Below are 18,968 nucleotides of genomic sequence, written 5' to 3'. Positions count from 1 at the left end.
CCGAGGAAACGCATGAGGATAAGGAATTTCTAGAGAGCATCGACATTAATTCGACGCTGTCAGACGAGAGAAAGGCTGCACTTCATGACCTTTTAAGGGAGTTTCGATCTTGCTTCGCCTCTTCTTCTAAAGTCCGTCAAACACACCTCACGAACCATCGAATTATTACCGACGATGACGTCCGCCCCATCCGGCAGCAGCCTTATCGCGTTTCTGCCAAAGAACGCGAGGCTATTCAGACACAAGTAAAAGAGATGCTCGATGACGGGATTATTCAACTATCCAGCAGCGCTTGGTCCTCGCCAGTCGTTCTAGTAAAGAAAAAAGACGGAACGCTGCGATTCTGTATGGACTACAGGAAGCTTAATAGCGTCACAAAAAAGGACGTCTACCCGCTTCCACGGGTCGACGACTCCCTCGACAGGTGACAACGTGCGAAGTATTTTTCGTCCATCGATCTAAAGAGTGGCTATTGGCAAATTGAAGTGGATGAACAAGACCGAGAAAAAACCGCGTTTGTGACTTCAGACGGACCTTACGAATTTCGAGTTCTTCCCTTCGGCCTCTGTTCTGCACCAGCCACTTTTCAGAAGATGATGGACACAGTTCTCGCTGGCTTGAAGTGGTAAAGCTGCCTTGTCTACCTCGATGATGTGGTAATCTTTTCCGAGAGCTTTGAAGAACATTTGAAGCGTCTGAGAAAGGTTCTGGAAGCCATTCGCACAGCTGAACTCACGCTGAAACCCCAAAAATTCCATTTCGGCTATGAAGAGCTGAAATTTCTGGGACATGTCATTAGTGCGGATGGAGTGCAACCTGATCCAGACAAAACTGCTGCTGTCGCCGCCTCCCCTGTTCTATCAGATAAGAGAGCAGTACGCCGTTTCCTCAGCGTGTGCGCGTATTATCGCCGATTTATCGCCAACTTCTCGAAGATAGCTGAACCTCTTACGCGACTCACCCGAGATGACGTACCCTTTACTTGGGGCGCAGAACAAGATACAGCGTTCACAGAGTTACGACAGAGAATGCAAACAGCCCCTGTTCTTGCCCCATTTGATGAGGACGCTGCTACAGAAATTCATACAGATGCCAGCAACGTCGGACTTGGCGCTGTCCTTGTACAACGACACGCCGGCGTTGAGCATGTGATAGCTTACGCCAGTCGTACTCTTTCTCGAGTCGAGACCAACTATTCTACGTCAGAAAAAGAATGCCTCGCAGTCGTGTGGGCGACGACCAAATTTCGGCCTTACCTCTACGGTCGTGCCTTCAAAGTGGTGACTGACCACCACTCGCTCTGCTGGCTGGCAAATCTAAGAGATCCATCCGGCCGTCTCGCACGGTGGAGTTTGCGTTTGCAGGAGTTTAATATTACGATTGTGTACAGGTCACGACGCAAACACGTAGACGCCGACGCGCTTCCTCGAGCACCTGTGGGGAACGCTGTCAGGGGCTCCGAAGATGAAGATGCTTTTCTCGGAGCAGTTAGCGACTCCGAATTTATGTCAAAGCAGCGGGCAGGCGACGAATTACGCCCAGTCATTAATTCCCTGGAAGGCCGCAACTCTCAGGTCTCTCAAAACATTGCTCGCGAACTGTCCTCTTTTTGTCTAACAAGAGGCATTCTTTACAAGAAAAACGCCCGTGGTAGCGACAAAGCCTTCATACTCGTTGTTCCTGCCGACATGCGTGATGAGATCCTCCTTGCGTGCCACGACGAGCCCACGTCAGGCCGTTTGGGCTATTCGCGAACTCTCGCCCGCGTACGACAACAGTAATACTGGCCACGACTATCAACTAGTGTACATCGATATGTGAAAGGCTGCCGTGAGTGCCACCGCCGCAAGACTCCGCCTGTGAAACCCGCCGGCCTGCTCCAGCCGATCGCACCACCACGGACACCGTTTGACCTCGTGGGAATGGACCTTCTCGGGCCCTTCCCTTTGTCGTCCTCTGGGAACAAATGGATTATAGTTGCGACAGATTATCTTACGCGTTACGCTGAAACAAAAGCGTTACCCCGTGGCACAGCCTCTGAAGTCGCGCAGTTCTTCGTGCACCAAATCGTCCTACGGCATGGTGCCCCGTCATGCGTGATTACGGACAGAGGGACGTCGTTTACAGCACGAATGATGGAGGACATTTTTAAACTGAGCTGCACAAGTCATCGAAAAACAACGGCTTATCATCCGCAATCCAATGAACTGACAGAGAGGCTTAACAAGACCATAGCGGACATGCTGTCAATGTACGTGGACATACAACACAAAACCAGGGACGAGATTCTTCCATACATCACGTTTGCTTACAATACGGCAACGCAAGAAACAACGCGATTTCCGCCTTTCCGACTTATTTACGGACGCAACGTGCGAACCATGCTCGATGCTATGCTTCCATGCGACCAAAACAATGAACTTGCTCACGATGCTGAGCAATACACTCAATACGCCGAAGAAGCTCGTCAGTTAGCTCGCATAAACACCACTCACCAACAAGATGCAGACGCACGACGTTACAACCTCCGCCATCGAAATGTCACCTACCACCCTGGGGACCGAGTGTGGGTGTGGATCCCTGTCCGGCGACTAGGCTTATCCGAAAAACTCCTAAGCCGTTATTTTGGACCGTACAAGGTTCTTAGACGAGTCACAGATGTTACCTACGAGGTATTTCCGGACGGCGAAGCGTCTTCTCGTCGACAGCTTCGGCCCGAAACCGTGCATGTCGTTCGGCTGAAGCCCTACTTCACACAGTAGCCCTTGTGGTTTCACGTGCTACGACATGCTGTGACTTTACGTTGCTGCTGCTGTTTGTGTTCTCCTGTGTTTTTATGCCTTTTCTTTTTGCGCTTGGCGCAAGCGTTGGCGAAACTTCCTCATTTGCGCTGCGAGTAGTGGCACTCTCCCTTTTTTGGTTCTCTATATCCGCGTGTGTATACCTTCATTTTTTTATTTACGAGCATCGAGTCGATGCTTTCAAAGGGGGGGACTATTTCCACATAGTTTGCTTGGGTGAGATCGAAGGGGGAAAGAAGACAAAGACGATCTCTCTGAGCCGCTGCTTGGTGTTTCAAATGAATTTGCTCTGTCGCGATGGTAGCGGTGGTGAAGAGCGGCGAGCCGTCGAGCGGACTTCGATGAAGCCTTAGCCCGAAGGTGAAACAGGGAGGCAATCCGTTTGGAAAACAGCAACAAAAGTAGCGTTTACTGTAGCAGGTTGTCGTTTCACAGAGCCGGCCAGCACGACAACGTCGGCTGGGGCAAAATCTTTCTAACATGGGGCCGGCACGGCCTTAAATAGCGTCTTTGGTCCATTCTCTCACACCAGTTCTCGGGCTCGGAGGGGGAGACGTAGCCATAACCGGAACTGCAAAGTGGTTCGGCGGAGGAAGCGACGTTATCCCCGGAACTGCACGGTTCTTCTGCACGGAAGGCGGCGCTGGGAGGGGGGGGGGGGAGACAGTTCGTCAAAACAGGGCTCGATCTTGTGAGACGTGCTCCCGAACGAGGAACATGTCTGTGGCACAACAGCACCCCCGCCGCCAGACAATGCACCCGGAGTTTTGAGCCGTCAGCGTGGCTCGGAAGGAGGGATGCTGGTTGACCGTCGGTAGCCGTTCCGCTCTCTCCGCCCGTTGAGACTTCCATAGGCCTGCAGAGGTTCACTGGAACGACGGACTCGAACACAAAGCCAAACCACTCTGGCCAAAGCAAGCACCCTCCAAATGCTGATCAAATCGCCAGACCAGCAGAAACGAAAATATTTCCTCGAGCTTTAACTGAGCTAAAAAAAATAGCATCACGAGCAATGTATCTGAGGAGGAATACACAGTGCTGACACTCCTTTAGCTAAGTGTCAGTGCATGACACCGCTAAACCAAACAGAATTTTTTTGTTTTCAAGCGATTCTCAATTGTGATTTAGGCAGAGTTTGGACGATCGAAGCTTCTGAGGATTGCTCAATTTAGCACCGAAACTACAATTTAGTATACCAAGTAATTCTGAATCACGCACATTGGCGTCGCTTGCAAGTGTCAGACTGTTAAACATAACAAAGTTCGTCATCCTACAAGCAATCATTCAATGCGCACCGCCAACGATCATCACGACAAGAGTAAGCACGCTTGAAAAACTAAGAAAATAAGACCGAAAATCAAACTTGCGTGCGTTGTACAAAACAAAGTGAAAAGTTGACCTCAATTTACGTGCATACTTAAACGTAATGCGAAACCGAGAAGGTACTTTAAACAGGAGCTTTTACTCAGCCTTCTCTGTTAAAATAAAACACACTGACGGTTATCTTTTGAAATATTATGAAAACAAAATAGTGAAACAAACATAGCAATGTCAGTTTTTTCTATGAGAACGAAAGTAAAACTTACAAAATATTCAAACGCATTGCTTCCTCATCGGTGAGCAACACAACTAGAAAAAGTTATTCTTAGAAAAAGTTATTATGGTAAGGCAGCACTATCTCAGACGAACTCTGGGGAGTCGCGCACTCCACAGCTTTCGAGGGTTGCGGTCTAAACAATGGGACGGCGAACCAACTTGTTCGCCGAACTTAGTAGCACCGTCTTTTGACGTACACCCACTTAACTCGAAGAAAGGGGCACCTGCACTGCGTCGTTTACCCCTTCGGTTCGACCAGCGACCTTTTCGCCATGGTGGAGAACAACCGCTCGTGTTACCGCTCAAGCGTTCACAACGTTTCCCCACTTGCTTGCATCTACGCAGCAGTGAAAAGGATAAGACCAGGCGGGGATCTCGGCGTTCGAATTTCCCTGAAATTCGGTCTTTCTTCATGTGCTTCCCGCCTAATCTCGGTCTCAGTGATGGTATGAGTCTCAAACATTTCCTATAGAACCCTTTCGCGATCCTACGCGTAGCCCTGAACCTGGCTTCTCGAATGAAGACGTCACGGCACTTAACAACTGCTTTAACTTGTTTGACGCTTCTCGTCTCTTCCGCGCTACGCTTTTGCCGAGGCCTTTTCCTTTTTGAATGGCTAGGATTGCTGGAAGCCCCGACACACTTATTAACAAGTGCGCTGCCTTCGACAGGTTCTGCCAAAACTCTAGACTGGTTAGCTAGGCTTTCTTCGGGCCCGTTGCTAACTGTCTCTGCTTGCGACAGAACGGGATTCCCGATGCCTTCAAAGCCGACAAACACGCCTAGAGAGCTTTTGATCTGTGGGGGTCTATCGCTGTCGTGGATGGCCCTAATTCTCTGGCCTTCGAAGTCGGCTTCATGCTCTCTTTGACGCGATTCATCCTGATCGCGTGCGCTGCGCAGCGGCTCCATCTCTATCGCTTTACGATGTGCCTCTGCGTCTCGAGGTTTCCGATGGGCCTCCGCCCTTAACTCTTCGTGAGGCTTCTCAGTGCCCGGATCTCTCTGACGCACTTCGGTGTTTTGCACCTTGTGACGGGCCTCAGCGTCAGATGCCTCGCGACTTTCCTCATCCTGAAGCGCTGTGCGACGGGCCCCCATCGCCTTACTGCGCGCGTCGTCCTCCAGCGCTCTACGGCACGCTTCGTCCTCTCGCTCTTTTTGGCGGGCGTCTTTAGCGCCTTACCACCTGCTTCAGCGCTGTTACTATCGCTCTGACTTCCAGCGCCTCACCAGCGCCTTACCTGACTTCCAGCGCCTTACCTTTAGCGCCTTTCCACCTGCTTCAGCGCTGTTACTATCGCTCTGACTTCCAGCAGGACTTGAAATGAAGAAATATTTATTCAAAGCATATCTAGCCTGACCAAAATCTCCTGCTTCCTGGTAAGGTAAACAACTCAAAACATGCGCGATTTTGCGCGGCAACAACGTGGCGAGCTTCTCCACCAAAAGGTCGCGGCTAACACCCACATTAGTGCAAACAACTTCAAAATCATCCAGAAAATGCGCGATGTTTTCGCCTGTCTGAAAGCTGTGGTGCCGCTGTTTCGCTCGCTCTCACTTAGATGCTTGAATTTTAAAATCAAGCTCTCTCATTTTGAGAGCATGCTCTGTCCTTTTTCGTCTCTGCTCGGCCTTTCATTGTTCGTGCCTTTGAGCTTCTTCGGCCTTTCATTGTTCGTGCCTTCTATCCTCTCGCTCTTCGGCCTTCTGCTTTTCCTCACAGATGAGCTCCCAAAACTCGTCAGCCTCATCGGCAGTCACATTTTCTGTCCGCATCACCTCGAAAATCGCTTCCCTTGTTTTAGCGGACCCGGTGAAAATCCCCATGGCTCGACAAATTTCGAAGAGGTCCTGCACCAGGTACTGCTTCATTGCGATCTCGTCCCTCATGATGCTCTACTACTGATATTCACCGTACTCTAAAGCTAATCTCGTAGTTTAGAGCACGTGAATAATAAATTACAACCAACAAAACACAAAACGCTCTCCTAACATCTGCCTGTGCTAGAGAGGTCTGGCGAAATGAACAGTAAACGTTGGGCACTCACCCAACCAAAGTAGCCGACGATGGTCCAACCCGTGGCTGCCGTCGAACAGTATCAGGCCTTCCGGGATCCGGTCCAACTTGCCAATGTTGAGATCCGGAGTTGCTTGTCCCAGCTTGCCGAACAATGAGAACATGGTAGCGTATCGCAGCGTAGCCAAACGCTATCACGGCGGTCGTCCTCGTGCTCGGAGATCCGATCCAACTTTTCAGCCGTTGAGATCGGGGTAGCGGGTCCCAGAGCAGCAAAACGTTGAGGACAGGGGTCTGATCCGGCGTGCCAAACGTAGGATATCGTATCCCGGAGCTGCCAACCACTGTTATGAATTTGCTCTGTCGCGATGGTAGCGGTGGCGAAGAGCGGCGAGCCGTCGAGCGGACTTCAAAGAAGCCTTAACCCGAAGGTGAAACAGGGAGGCAATCCGTTTGGAAAACAGCAACAAAAGTAGCGTTTACTGTAGCAGGTTGTCGTTTTACAGAGCCGGCCAGCACGACAACGTCGGCTGGGGCAAAATCATTCTAACATGGGGCCGGCACGGCCTTAAATAGCGTCTTTGGTCCATTCTCTCAGACCAGTTCTCGGGCTCAGAGGGGGAGACGTAGCCATAACCGGAACTGCAAAGTGGTTCGGCGGAGGAAGCGACGTTATCCCCGGAACTGCACGGTTCTTCTGCACGGAAGGCGGTGCTGGGAGGGGGGGGGGGAGACAGTTTGTTGAAACAGGGCTCGATCTTGTGAGACGTGCTCCCGAACGAGGAACATGTCTGTGGCACAACATTAGGTAGTTGACTAAACGAGCCCATTTTTATCAAGTTTGTCGAGAGTAACGTGACAATATGTATACATACCTATGTATATGAAAACGCAAGAAGAAGAAAAATCTAGAAAAAAAGACTCCGGCGCATGGAATCGAACGTGAGACGACCGCGTCGTGAATGCGAGGCGTTAACCACTGAGCCGTCGAGAGGTTTTTTTTCTTTATCTTTATCTGAACCATCGAGAGGTACCTCCGTAGACGTTCAAATGGCAAGCTATTTATATCTACCACTTACCGCTGTTGGCGGGCATCTTGAGGGAAGGGGGAGGCTATTGTGTTTTCAGCATTATCAACGAGCTGGCGCAATGAGCGCGCGACGGCTCTCATCTCTAACGCGTACTTTGTCCCGCGTAGAGAATAACGGGCTGTACGCTCGATCGCGCAGCCTTATCTTGCAGTAGGGAGGATTGTACGTCTTGTACGTATTCTGTTGTAGTTACCGGGCGCACAAAAGTACTGCAATCGTTGCACATCCTCTGTTTACGAAAAGGGGGCGCTTTTCAGACAGGGCAAAGTAACTGAAACGCTTATTCGCATTCATCTGTACCTGTGAGTACGTTTCGTGCGTCATTTGTGCGTGAGAAACGTGGGGCTCATTTCGATCTGCTTACGATTCTGCGCGTGACCTGCCAATTTGTTGCTATTGCTTTCATTTCTTCGCCTTTGCGGCAACGCTGTGATTTTTTAGACAGCAGAGAAAACGCAAAGTTCTTGTGCTATGGGACAATGCTTTTTTGTGTGAAGTGAATGTTACGTATTACGTAACACCCTCTGTGTAATGGCACCAATCACTTGGCTCACAGTAAAAATAATCAATATTAATTATTAGTATTTGTAATTACTTGTTTCGAACACTTTTTTTTCTTTCCCGTGACTTCCATAGCGCCCGGAGGGCCACCAACGAAAGTCAGGGCACAACCACTAAGCTCGCAATCCCTGAAGATTACTTGGAAGGTAAGATATCTATCAGACGTGCACACGTTTTTCGAAACGATGGCTTAGCTACATCTGTTTATGAAGGTGCACTGTTCGAGAATTTGAAAAACCCTCACCAGATGAAGTAGTTGACTCTAACCTGCAGATTGACTTATAACTAACGCTGAATAGATGTAGAAGTGACAAGATAGTCAGTGCTGGAATCGAAAATATTTCAATTGAACTTTGTGATTTGTGCTTCTGATTGATAACTAGCTGTGACTGAATGTAGAATTTACAAGATAGTTAGTGCTGCGATTGAAAATAATCCTAATGATTGTTGAAATTTTCGCTTCCCGAAACAATGCTGGGAATATAATAGACACCATAGAGGAAGGCTCCGGAAATGAATATTGCACTAAATACGTACACGACAATCTAGCTGCTCGCCTATACAGCGACATTTAGCCGGCGCGACCGGGATTAGGTTCTACGAGCAGCAGTCGAGCATGGACCTTACCTACTAGATCACCAGGTTGGGTAATGCTGGAAATAATTCACTTCAAATTCAGTCTTAATGCACGTCCTGCATATATCTAGAAAAAATGAAGGGTGTGCATTGAGATTTAGGAGCGCATCTTTTTTTGGCACCCCCATGACGCAGCCGCCGAGCAAGGAGTTTCACTTCGGTGCCATCAAGGGCTACTACGTGGGCTACCGTGTGGCGGCCTCGTCAGACCCGTACATCTACAAGACACTCGACTTGGGCGCAGAGGGCCGCGAGGAGTGCGTGCTCTCTTCGTTGTCACGATTCACGCAGTACAGCGTCATCGTGCAGGCCTACAACAACAAGGGCGCCGGACCACCGTCTGACGAGGTGGTCGTGCAGACGCTCGATAGCGGTGAGTGTTGTGAAGTGGCCTCGTGGTACGCCACTCGGATTCGTCATTGATTCATGTCCGTACGTGTTAATTTTAATGTCTCAAGAATCACGAGTACACTGATGAGACAGAGACGTCTATCATCATCATCATCATCACCAGCCAAGACGACGTCCACTGCAGGACAAAGGCCTCTCCCATGTTCCGCCAGTTAACCCGGTCCCGTGCTTGCTGCAGCCAATTTATACCCGCAAACTTCTTAATCTATACTGCCCAACTAACCTTCTATCTCCCCCTAACCCGCTTCCCTTCTTTGGGAATACAGTTATTTACCCTTAATGACCAGCGGTTATCCTGTCTACGCGCTACGTGCCCAGCCCAAGTCTATTTCCTCTTCTTTATTACAACTATGATATCCTTAACCGCCGTTTGTCCCCTATTGCACTCTGCTCTCTTCTTGTCTCTTAAGGTTACACCTACCATTTTTCTTTCCATTGCTCACTGCGTCGTCCTCAATTTAAGCTGAACCCTCTTTGTAAGTCTCCAGTTTGTGCTCCGTAACAGCTGTACCGGCAAGGTACAGCTGTTATATACCTTCCTCTTGAGGGATAGTGGCAATCTACCTGTCATAATTTGAGAGTGCTTTGCGAATGTGCTTCACCCCATTCATATTCTTCTAGTTACTTCAATCTCGTGGTTAGGCTCTGTGGTTATTACCTGCCCTAAGTAGACATAGTCTCTCACAACTTGAAGTGCACTATTACCTATCTCGAAGCGCTGCTCTTTTCAGAGGTTGTTGTACATTACTTTCGTTTTCTGCAGATTAATTTTAAGACCCACCTTTCTGCTATCCTTGTCTAACTCCGTAATCATGAGTTGCAATTCGTCCCCTGAGTCACTCAGCAATGCAATGTCATCGGCGAAGCGCACGTTACTAAGATACTCTCCATTAACTCTTATCCCTAACTGTTCCCATTCTAGGCTTCTGAAAATCTCTCGTAAGCATGCGGTAAATAGCATTGGGGAGATTGTGTCCACCTGCCTTACACCCTTCTTGATTGGTATTCTATTGCTTTCTTTATTAAGTACTATGCTAGCAGATGATCCCCTGTAGATTTCTTCCAGAATGTTTATATATACTTCATCTACGCCCCGATTCCGCAGTGTCTGCATGACGGCTGATATTTCTACTGAATCAAACGCCTTCTCGTAATCTATGAAGGCTATGTATAGTGGTTGGTTATATTCTGAGCATTTCTCCATTACCTGATTGATAGTATGAATGTGGTCAATATTTGAGTAGCCTGTTCAAAATCCTGCTTGTTCCTTTGGTTTATTGAATTCAAATGTTTTCTTTACTCTGTTAGCAATTACCTTCGTAAATAGCTTGTATACTACATAGAGCAAGATGAGGCATGTATATCACAAGTTAAAAGACTAATCGTGCAAACACGGAAACAATGGAGAAGTAAAGGCACCACAAACGCGCACCAGAAGGTCGCGGTATCGAACGATACCATCAAATGATTATAGAAAATTGGGACACCCTTAAGCTTCGCTCTTACGACTTTATTACGACAATGACATCCTGTTTCTACTGCGTGATGAGTTCAAAAAGGCTTGTGTACGGAAAAATTTCGCATACGTCTGCTTTCTGTGCATTGGGTAGCGTGCTTTAAGCCATCAAAAATTGTGCGCGTGAAATCTTTTCTAACTTGCCGTGCACCCACTACGTGGCCTTAAGGAAAAAGGTGCAGTAACATGTGTGCCTTCTGTAGTGGGTGGCCCGCTTTAAACCATAAATTCATAATAGTTACATGTTTCTACACCCTATCGCAATGTACTCTTGTACCAGTCATTATCACTGCCCTAATACATGTTGTATTACGAAGCATATATAGATCACACGTGTTTTTGCATGACATGTTACGTTGGCTGCAAGTCCATGCAGAGGAAGTTATTTTCACTGTATTTTTTTATTTATTTGATTTGCATGTTTATTGAATTTTCTTTCACGTGCAAGACGATTTTTTGCTCACAGCAATTGTCACCAAGGTCGACAACAACGCCGACACCAAAATTTCTGAGAAACGAGCTCAATAACGCTATCGCATTAAAACCTCGGAATTATGACCGTCCTTGCAGGCCCAGTTTTTAGCCATAATAGCGCTCTGATTTTCCGATTATATTATTATACTTACTAGGTTCTGTATTGTGTAATGGTTGACAGCCCATTGCGTGGCGGCCACTTTTTTTTCCTTTCAAACAAAGGTTGCTCACGCACAAGGTCTCGTAACAATGAGATAAGGAGCCTTTCCTGTGCTCAAGTTGTACACCGATATGTTTCTATGGATTTCCCTGAATTACTATTCATGCCCTATGCTCTTATCTTTTTTTAAGTCAATCCGAGATATAATTTCAAACAGACTTCCCTCATCCTGTCAACAGATCCTCCGTCTCCACCTGATCTCCAAGTAGAAGGTACATCTTTCACCTCCGTTTCTCTCAAGTGGGACCGCGCTCCGGGTGACCCAAACCCCGTCACAGGTGTGTACACTTCTCTGACAAGAGTGCGCCTACAGTAATTCCAATGTGATGTCAAGGGTTGCGTAACCCTAGCAATGACGTTGTTGCTGGGATAGTGTAGAATGGATAGCCCACACCTTACGCTGTTCCAGGGTACGGATAGATGGACGGACATGAGTGTAAGCCCTTGATGGCTTTCGCTATAAAAAGGCACCAGCCAGGGTTTGTTGGTGCACATGCCACAGGGTAAACACGCTGAAGACAAGGACAGAGATGTGGCTAGCGTGCAGAGATTGCAGCTTACAGAGCTCGTGTGTGTCAAGTCTCCTCTGCGTCCTTGTCTTCGGCGCATTTACCTTGCTCCACCTTCGAGCTCTTGAGATGGCCACCGAGATCGACCTACTTACGCAGTGCCCGATTTCCGAAAGTGCAATATGTATTTACGATGTGCTTTTGGGCTGCAGGTTACTATGTGCGGCAGAAAGAAGCCGTCACCGGCAGCGAGTGGCACGAGACGCACGTGCCGGGGGACCAGAACTCGCTGACGGTTGACAAGCTCAAGTGCGGCACCAACTACCAGTTCGCCGTGCGAGGATACAATGCGGCCGGCACTGGCGAGAACAGCGACATTGTTACCGTCAAGACAAGCGGGGCCGGTAAGCAGGTCATCTCGTTGTATATTGACTATCTGAAAACATGTATTCTCTTTTTCGTTTAGACTAATGACAAACTCCGAGATTTCAGTTGGCGAGAAATACGACTTCACGGAGACACTCTAGAATCGAATTACAGTCGCATTATTTCACCATGCAGATAGCCGCAGACTGGTGGAAGTTGGTGTGCACCAGTCCTCTCTCACCGGGCAACAATGCAAATTTTGTCAAAGGATCTTCGTAAATACTTTTCCGCAACTAAAGCTTCTGTCTCAGAAATCCGCATAATTCTCTTTCCGGCTTTGTGCTACAAGTGATTCACTGTCAATTTCCTTTCTTAAGTGTAAGGCATTTGCATACTTACTCTGCGGTATTAACATCATGGCTAAAACTCCCAATTGTTACCGGACATCTCCTCTACGCGCGCAGCGCCGGTGGCTCCGGATCGCCAGTCGCTAGTGCAGACCAACGTGAGCTCGGCAGTGGTTCTGCTAGGAGCGTGGCACAGCGGCGGCTGCCCTATTCACCAGTTCACGGTCAAGTACCGGCGTCGACAGGACGCTGACTGGACCACGCTGCAGGCAACCAGGCCTCGTGACGCGCGCCTCGAGATCCTTGGTCTCACGCCTGCCACCTGGTACACGCTCCAGATGACGGCGCACAACAGCGCCGGTGTCACCGAAGCCGAGTACGCGTTCGCCACACTGTCCAAGTACGGAGGTACGCTGACAAATTCAATACGCCCAACGATCATCGAATTAAAACGACAAGTTGGGTCAATTGGCAATTTAACACAATTTGCTCTTTTGCGAAGTGAGCGACGCGACTAAGACTGGTGACTTGTGTCAGAATCTTTCTTAGTTCTCCTCAGCCCGGTTCATTAATCGGATTTCTCTAATCCCCGCCATAAAATATGTCTTCACTAAGGTAATAAAGATAGGGTTATGGATACTTGGATTTTTATAAAAGGCATAATGCTGAAAAAAAAGTCGCAGTTTGGCTTGAATGTGGCCGAGTAGTGATAAAGAAGTGTTAAACAGTTACACGAAGTGAGACTAACAGCTTTAAAGCCGTCACCTCACCTCCATGAAAGTTGTGCCAAAACATTTACACGCATTGCGACTTTCATGGTTACAACGTAGGAGTAATGGGTATACTACATTAGGCTATATGCGTGCTTTATTCATAGGCAAAATGGCTAGATATAGCCATTGCCGCTCGCTTCATTTAAAAGCGGTTTTTCTTCCTTTTCTTTTTTTATGCGCTAAAAGTTACACCATCCAACGACACCAACAAACCCATTCGTACGTCCTTTTCAAGTAGCTATATTCTTGCCGTTATATGTCATGCGGTCAGCTACCCTACTCTAGTAAAACGCCAGTGCCTTCCCTAGTGAGCAATATGTACGCACACTAGCGACGCGAATGCTTAAGGCATTGAACAATACACGATGACTTACCTGGTTCCCTGTGCGTGCAGCGGCAGACCAGGTGACGCCCCGGACGGAAGTGCATCGCGAAACGTCGTCTGTAGTGTCCGACGCGACCGTGGTGGTTCCGGTGGTGGTTTCGCTAGTCATTGTGGTGGTCCTCCTGGTCATCGTGTGCATGGTCATCCGCAGAAAGCATTCCTCCGGCAGTTCCCAGAGTGGTACGTACGCCAACGGTAAGCGTCACAAACGCAGCATGCGTGCGTAGATGCACAGTTCTGGCAGGTCCGCGGGGGTACCTACATCAATTAGGAATAGATTATTATCGATATGTCGGCGATATATTACATAAATTTCTAAAAGTATTGCCACAATCTTTTCTAACGTTTCAGGTTACCTGACCATTGCACATGTCGATACTACCTTGCACCACGCTAGAATGCCTGACCCCCGTTTTCTAGAACGTCCCTTCACTCAACGCTTCACCTTCACTTGAGAAAGCCTATGGGAGTGCCGTCTCTAGGTGCGGCAAGTCCCTGCATATCAGCGATAATCTGCTGCAATTCTTGAGTAGCACAGCGTCATTTTAGCCGAGTGGTGGCGCAGTGCTCAACTCTGTGAAGTGAAGCGTAGGAGTCGTGTCGAGGAGTGTTTGTGAATACGGGGGTGAGAGCATTCCAGATTATTTTAGGATCACCGGATGGCCTTGAGTGCGCAAACGCGAACAGCTGAGTTTATTCTCGATGAAACGCAGTCACCAGCGATACAGCTAGAATCGCCAATGCCGCATGTATATATAAATGCCGACGTGCCTCGTTGCGAATCAGATTATCGGTGGTCGACGCTCTGTTCACCGTTATCAGTTGATTAATTGATATGTGGGGTTTAACGTCCCAAAACCACTAGTATATGATTATGAGAGACGCCGTAGTGGAGGGCTCCGGAAATTTAGACCACTTGGGGTTCTTTAACATGCACCCAAATCTGAGCCCACGGGCCTACAACATTTCCGCCTCCATCGGAAATGCAGCCGCCGCAGCCGGAATTCAAACCCACGACCTGCGGGTCAGTAGCCGAGTACCTTAGCCACTAGACCACCGCGGCGGGGCCACCGTTATCAGTGTACAGCGTGCATTGCTTGCTGTTCAGTTTGCCGACCACAAGTTCGTCCAAATAAATTTATCTTGGATGCGAAAACTGCTGACTTCGCTACGTCACGACCCCGTAGAAATAATTACCCAGAGCTTTGGAAAACATTTCTGGTAGTGTGGTCATTCCAAATATGGTCAAGAGTTTGCTGTAACGTAGAGGTGCTCACAGAATCGTTAGAAGCGCCGAACAGGCCAGCGCTGCCCGGTGGTGCACTCTGATGAAATAAAAGATAAAGTAGTCGTATGGTCGGTGCGTGTGTGGCATGCTTAGCGGGCAAGCCTCGTTTCATAGTGCATCTCGAATAGTGTTACCTTGAGCGAAAAAGGTAGGTGCTTTGCCAGCGCTATTTGAAGTCATGCACTGTAGGTGTACTCCGCAGCCAGAACAGGAATATCGAGAACATATGTGACAGTGCACATATAATCGCTATCGCTCGAAATAAAACTTAATCGATGACTAGGTATTGTCAGTAAACTACCAAGGTGTTTGAGGAGGAGTGATAGGCTTTTCTATTAGTGAAATACGATTTTGAAGCCACAAACGATTTTGTATTACCTTTTGCACAAAGGCCTTGTTTTTTTTTGGACGAGTTGGTGTTTGCCTAACGACGTCATTTGAAGGGCAAGTTATGCCTTAGGCAATTATCCTCACAGCGTCTGCGCAAGCTTTGCTACTATTTCTTTATAAGCAATAGAGTTTCTACATTTCATTCTATTCTACATTCTAAACATTGTTCCGCCAAACTGCCCAGAACGCTTTCTGTGCCATAAAAAAAATGCCTAAATTGGGCGCATAAATTTTACAATAACTACATAAAATGTTGCAGGCGTGGCTGAGGTTCTGGTACAAAATGAAATAAAACGAACTATTTTATTTTTTACGTCTACTGATGAGCTAAAGAAAATTCGAGTTTAAAAAACTGTCTTGCCTGATTCAAGGGAATCTATGCGGCCCTTTACTGTTCTTATGCGTTAAATGCCCCTATTAAGTGTAACGAGCTAATATGAACATCGAAGTGGGCAGTCTTTATACTTCGCTCTGTTGTGCGCGTATTTACAGGCAGCTCGCTTTATGGCACCCGAAAGAATGGCATGCAAGATGCCATGCAGATGAGCGACCTGGAAGGCAAAGTGGGCAAGGAATGCTCCAGCAGTGCCTTCTTCCCGGCGCCTTACGCAACCACGCAACTAGGCACCAGGGGTCCAGAAAAAAGGACGGACCACGTGGTGAGTGGCGTTTCTCTTTTCTACATGACAGACGCACAGACTAGTCCACAGTCAAATCGAATGGTTTTCTTGCAAAAGCGTGGTGGCTCATATTTGCATGCTACTAATGGTGGCAGTTAATTCTGACTCCACTTTTTTTCACAGAAGAGTGCCAGGTGCGAAGTGTTTTTTTTTCACATGCACTAGCAGTCAAGGCACCAGCAATCAGAAGGTGCTTATTCGAGTATCCCTTTTCATGGTGAACTACACCATAGATACGTGCCGAAGTTTCGAAGTCCGACAAAGAAATCACGGTACATCCACGGAGTGAATGATGATCGGGGTGGGGGGGCGAATCGTCAGTCCATCCGTCCGTCCATGTGTCCGTCCATCCGTGCATGCGTTCATGCATCCGATCGCGTTCGAAAATGCAGGCGGCGCGTGGGTAAAACCAACGAGACCCCAGCCAAAGAAGCCGAGCGCACAGCGTCTCCAACGCGCCCGCCCCTCTGCTTCGTTCATGCCCCACCAATGATCCGCCTCGTACAGCGACTGTTCGGGGGACTGAGAGAGGCACTCGTTCGCGCACTCAGGCAAAGCGTGCGCAGCAGCCAATCTGAGAATAGCGGCACTTCGGAGAGTAGCGGCAGGGTAACGCCATTTATGAAATGAGACGAGAAATGGTCATTCGTTTCTCGTCTCTTCCCTTGGTTACGCGTGACTAGTGACACGGTTAAACTATAAGGAGCTTCGTCCCTATAAGTACGCGCCTGTTAAGCATTACCGTAAAGCAGCCTCTTCCGCAATAAGGACCTTTGTGGGGGAAAGCCTCCTTCTGTGATTGTGTTCTAGCGAGTTAGCACGGATGGTATACCATGAAAACTGCAACCGCAGTTACGAATAAATACTCGGCAGCTGGAGCTGAACTTTTGTCTCTTGGCTAATCCTAGTGTGAAGTTGATTACAACACATAAAGTATTATATGCTGCATAGGTTGAAACTGTTAAAGCCACTCTAGGTCCACCTACAACGGCTGCGTTTAATGCGACAAACATTTGCTTTTTACATTTTGTCAAGCCCGTTGAATATATACTTCACGTTGCAGCATGACCTGCACACAACGCAATTTCAAGTAATTATTATCGACTAAAGATATGGTGCAATACATTGACAGAATACTTCAACGGTTTCACGCTTAACGCAGCACGATGCTTTACATAGGCAAAATGTCTGGTTAGATACATTATTTGCTGAAGCATCTATCACGTGACCTTTACATAAACTTCGTAGGCAACTAGTCATAAAACAGGCGTGTGTAGTCATAAAACAGGCAGGATATGTAGTATAGCACCTTCCAATTTCTTCTATTTATTTGTTGTTGTTTTTTATCATAGGATGAGCCCCTTTACGCCACTGTGAAACGAACGCCACGGCCGCCACGGTCTGACGGCCACATATACCAGTGTCCAGGTGAGGTGTTCGCATGCCCGTCTGTGCCAATTTTAAAATCACTTACTTATTCTGAAGAGGAAAAAAAATGACACAGAACCTCATTACAAAGTTTCACATGATGCATGACTCTGGTAAGCCAAATAAGGCCAAAGCTCAGGGGAGGGTAGAAGCCTGAAGAGATGAAAAAGTTTTGAACACGGGTGTCTCTGAACCCAATGTCTCAACTAGTAGTCTGGTCGTCTTCAAGCGACAGCAATAAAAAAAAAGGCCGCTTCTTAAAGAACGACTGCAACAATGCCCAGTGCTAAGGATACGCATGATTTTTTTCGTTACTGATCAATTTGATTATTGACGACAGTTAACCACCTCTCGTTGTTGGTCATGTTAACAACTGTGCTAAACAAATTCAGCTGCCATATACATCCATGCCCAATAATTTTCTAGGTACGTCGTCTGGCAACATATCTTGATTTCTCGGCAAGATCAGATTGCGTTTATTTTGTTTATTACTCTGTTTTAAGTTCACTAGTCCTAATGATCTATCCTTCTTTTTCTCATTCTTGCAGCACTAGCAAGAAATGGAAGGCCAGCAGCCAGGGTCACCTGAAACAGGTCTAGTCTTTCATAAGGTGCGGGAAACAAATTCTAAGGTGCAGCCTGGACATTCTGCCGTTATTTCGCAAAAAACTGAAACGCGGACGTGATTACTTCGTGTCAGTGTGCGCGTCTATGGTGGCAACATGAGAAGTACCAGAGGACTGCGAAGCAACTGTCGATGCAACGAACAAACCTTTACAGAGTGGCCACTGGCATACTGGAGACCCACGCTTCAATCATCTACAAGTGGCAGGCTGGATACAGCCCTTTCAAAGTATGCTGGTGCGGTTTGTACATACAAACAAGACAGACAGTGTGCGTGCGGCCTTGTTGGAGACGTGCTGTGAACTACCGAGAACCACAAAAGCGCCTTTGTTAGCGTCGCCTTGTACAAAAAAATATGGACCGAAGTAAACGTGTGTGTGTATGTGTGCGCGTGGTTGGGACAATGCACCAAAGGAGAAAGCGCGTGAGGGATATGGGGTGACGGCATGTCAAGTAACTCCATTTTCTTTTTTTCTTTTTTTAACACAGTTGATCAGCTTGGCGCATTTTACCTCTAAGCACATACAACTGCGACCACTTTCCTAAACTGAACCTTGTAGCTCGAGCGACGTTGTATGTCGGACGCGGACAGATGTGGGTGCCAACGTACACCCTCTGGGTGAGATGGCTATACAGACAGCAATGGTGGAATTAAGAACGATCCACAATAACTCCATGTTTGAGCAACTGCCTCATAACAGCCAAGTCGATCCAGAACTGAAACCTGTGATCTAACGACCTGCACGAATGTCAGACCTTTAAGCTTGGTATTACGTTCTAACACAACGATGAGAATCGAAGTAGTGGGCATGTTTTGTTTTTCCGTACACAACAGCTGTTTTTCTGCAAGAA

General features: G+C 47.8%; 1 protein-coding gene across 2 annotated transcripts in view; it reads left to right on the top strand.

The window, feature by feature from the left end:
- Positions 1-18,498, top strand: part of LOC119170077 (cell adhesion molecule Dscam1-like) — a 295,537-nt gene extending 277,039 nt beyond the window's left edge. Inside the window, exons 17-25 of one of the 2 annotated variants that reach the window (XM_037421113.2) lie at positions 8,145-8,215; positions 8,841-9,078; positions 11,506-11,604; positions 12,048-12,239; positions 12,666-12,956; positions 13,716-13,886; positions 15,877-16,043; positions 17,417-17,492; positions 18,041-18,498. In XM_037421113.2, the coding sequence (XP_037277010.2) occupies positions 8,145-8,215; positions 8,841-9,078; positions 11,506-11,604; positions 12,048-12,239; positions 12,666-12,956; positions 13,716-13,886; positions 15,877-16,043; positions 17,417-17,492; positions 18,041-18,081 (1,346 nt within the window). In that variant the 3' untranslated portion in view covers positions 18,082-18,498. Of the gene's footprint in view, positions 1-8,144; positions 8,216-8,840; positions 9,079-11,505; positions 11,605-12,047; positions 12,240-12,665; positions 12,957-13,715; positions 13,902-15,876; positions 16,044-17,416; positions 17,493-18,040 lie in introns of both variants that reach the window. The other variant, XM_075880186.1, reaches the window with a different exon arrangement.
- Positions 18,499-18,968: the final 470 nt, after the last annotated feature.

Source organism: Rhipicephalus microplus, chromosome 2 (genome assembly GCF_043290135.1).
Source record: "Rhipicephalus microplus isolate Deutch F79 chromosome 2, USDA_Rmic, whole genome shotgun sequence".
NCBI lineage: Eukaryota > Metazoa > Arthropoda > Arachnida > Ixodida > Ixodidae > Rhipicephalus > Rhipicephalus microplus.
Note: the sequence above shows the minus strand (reverse complement) of the source record. Positions and strands in the feature narration are given on the sequence as shown.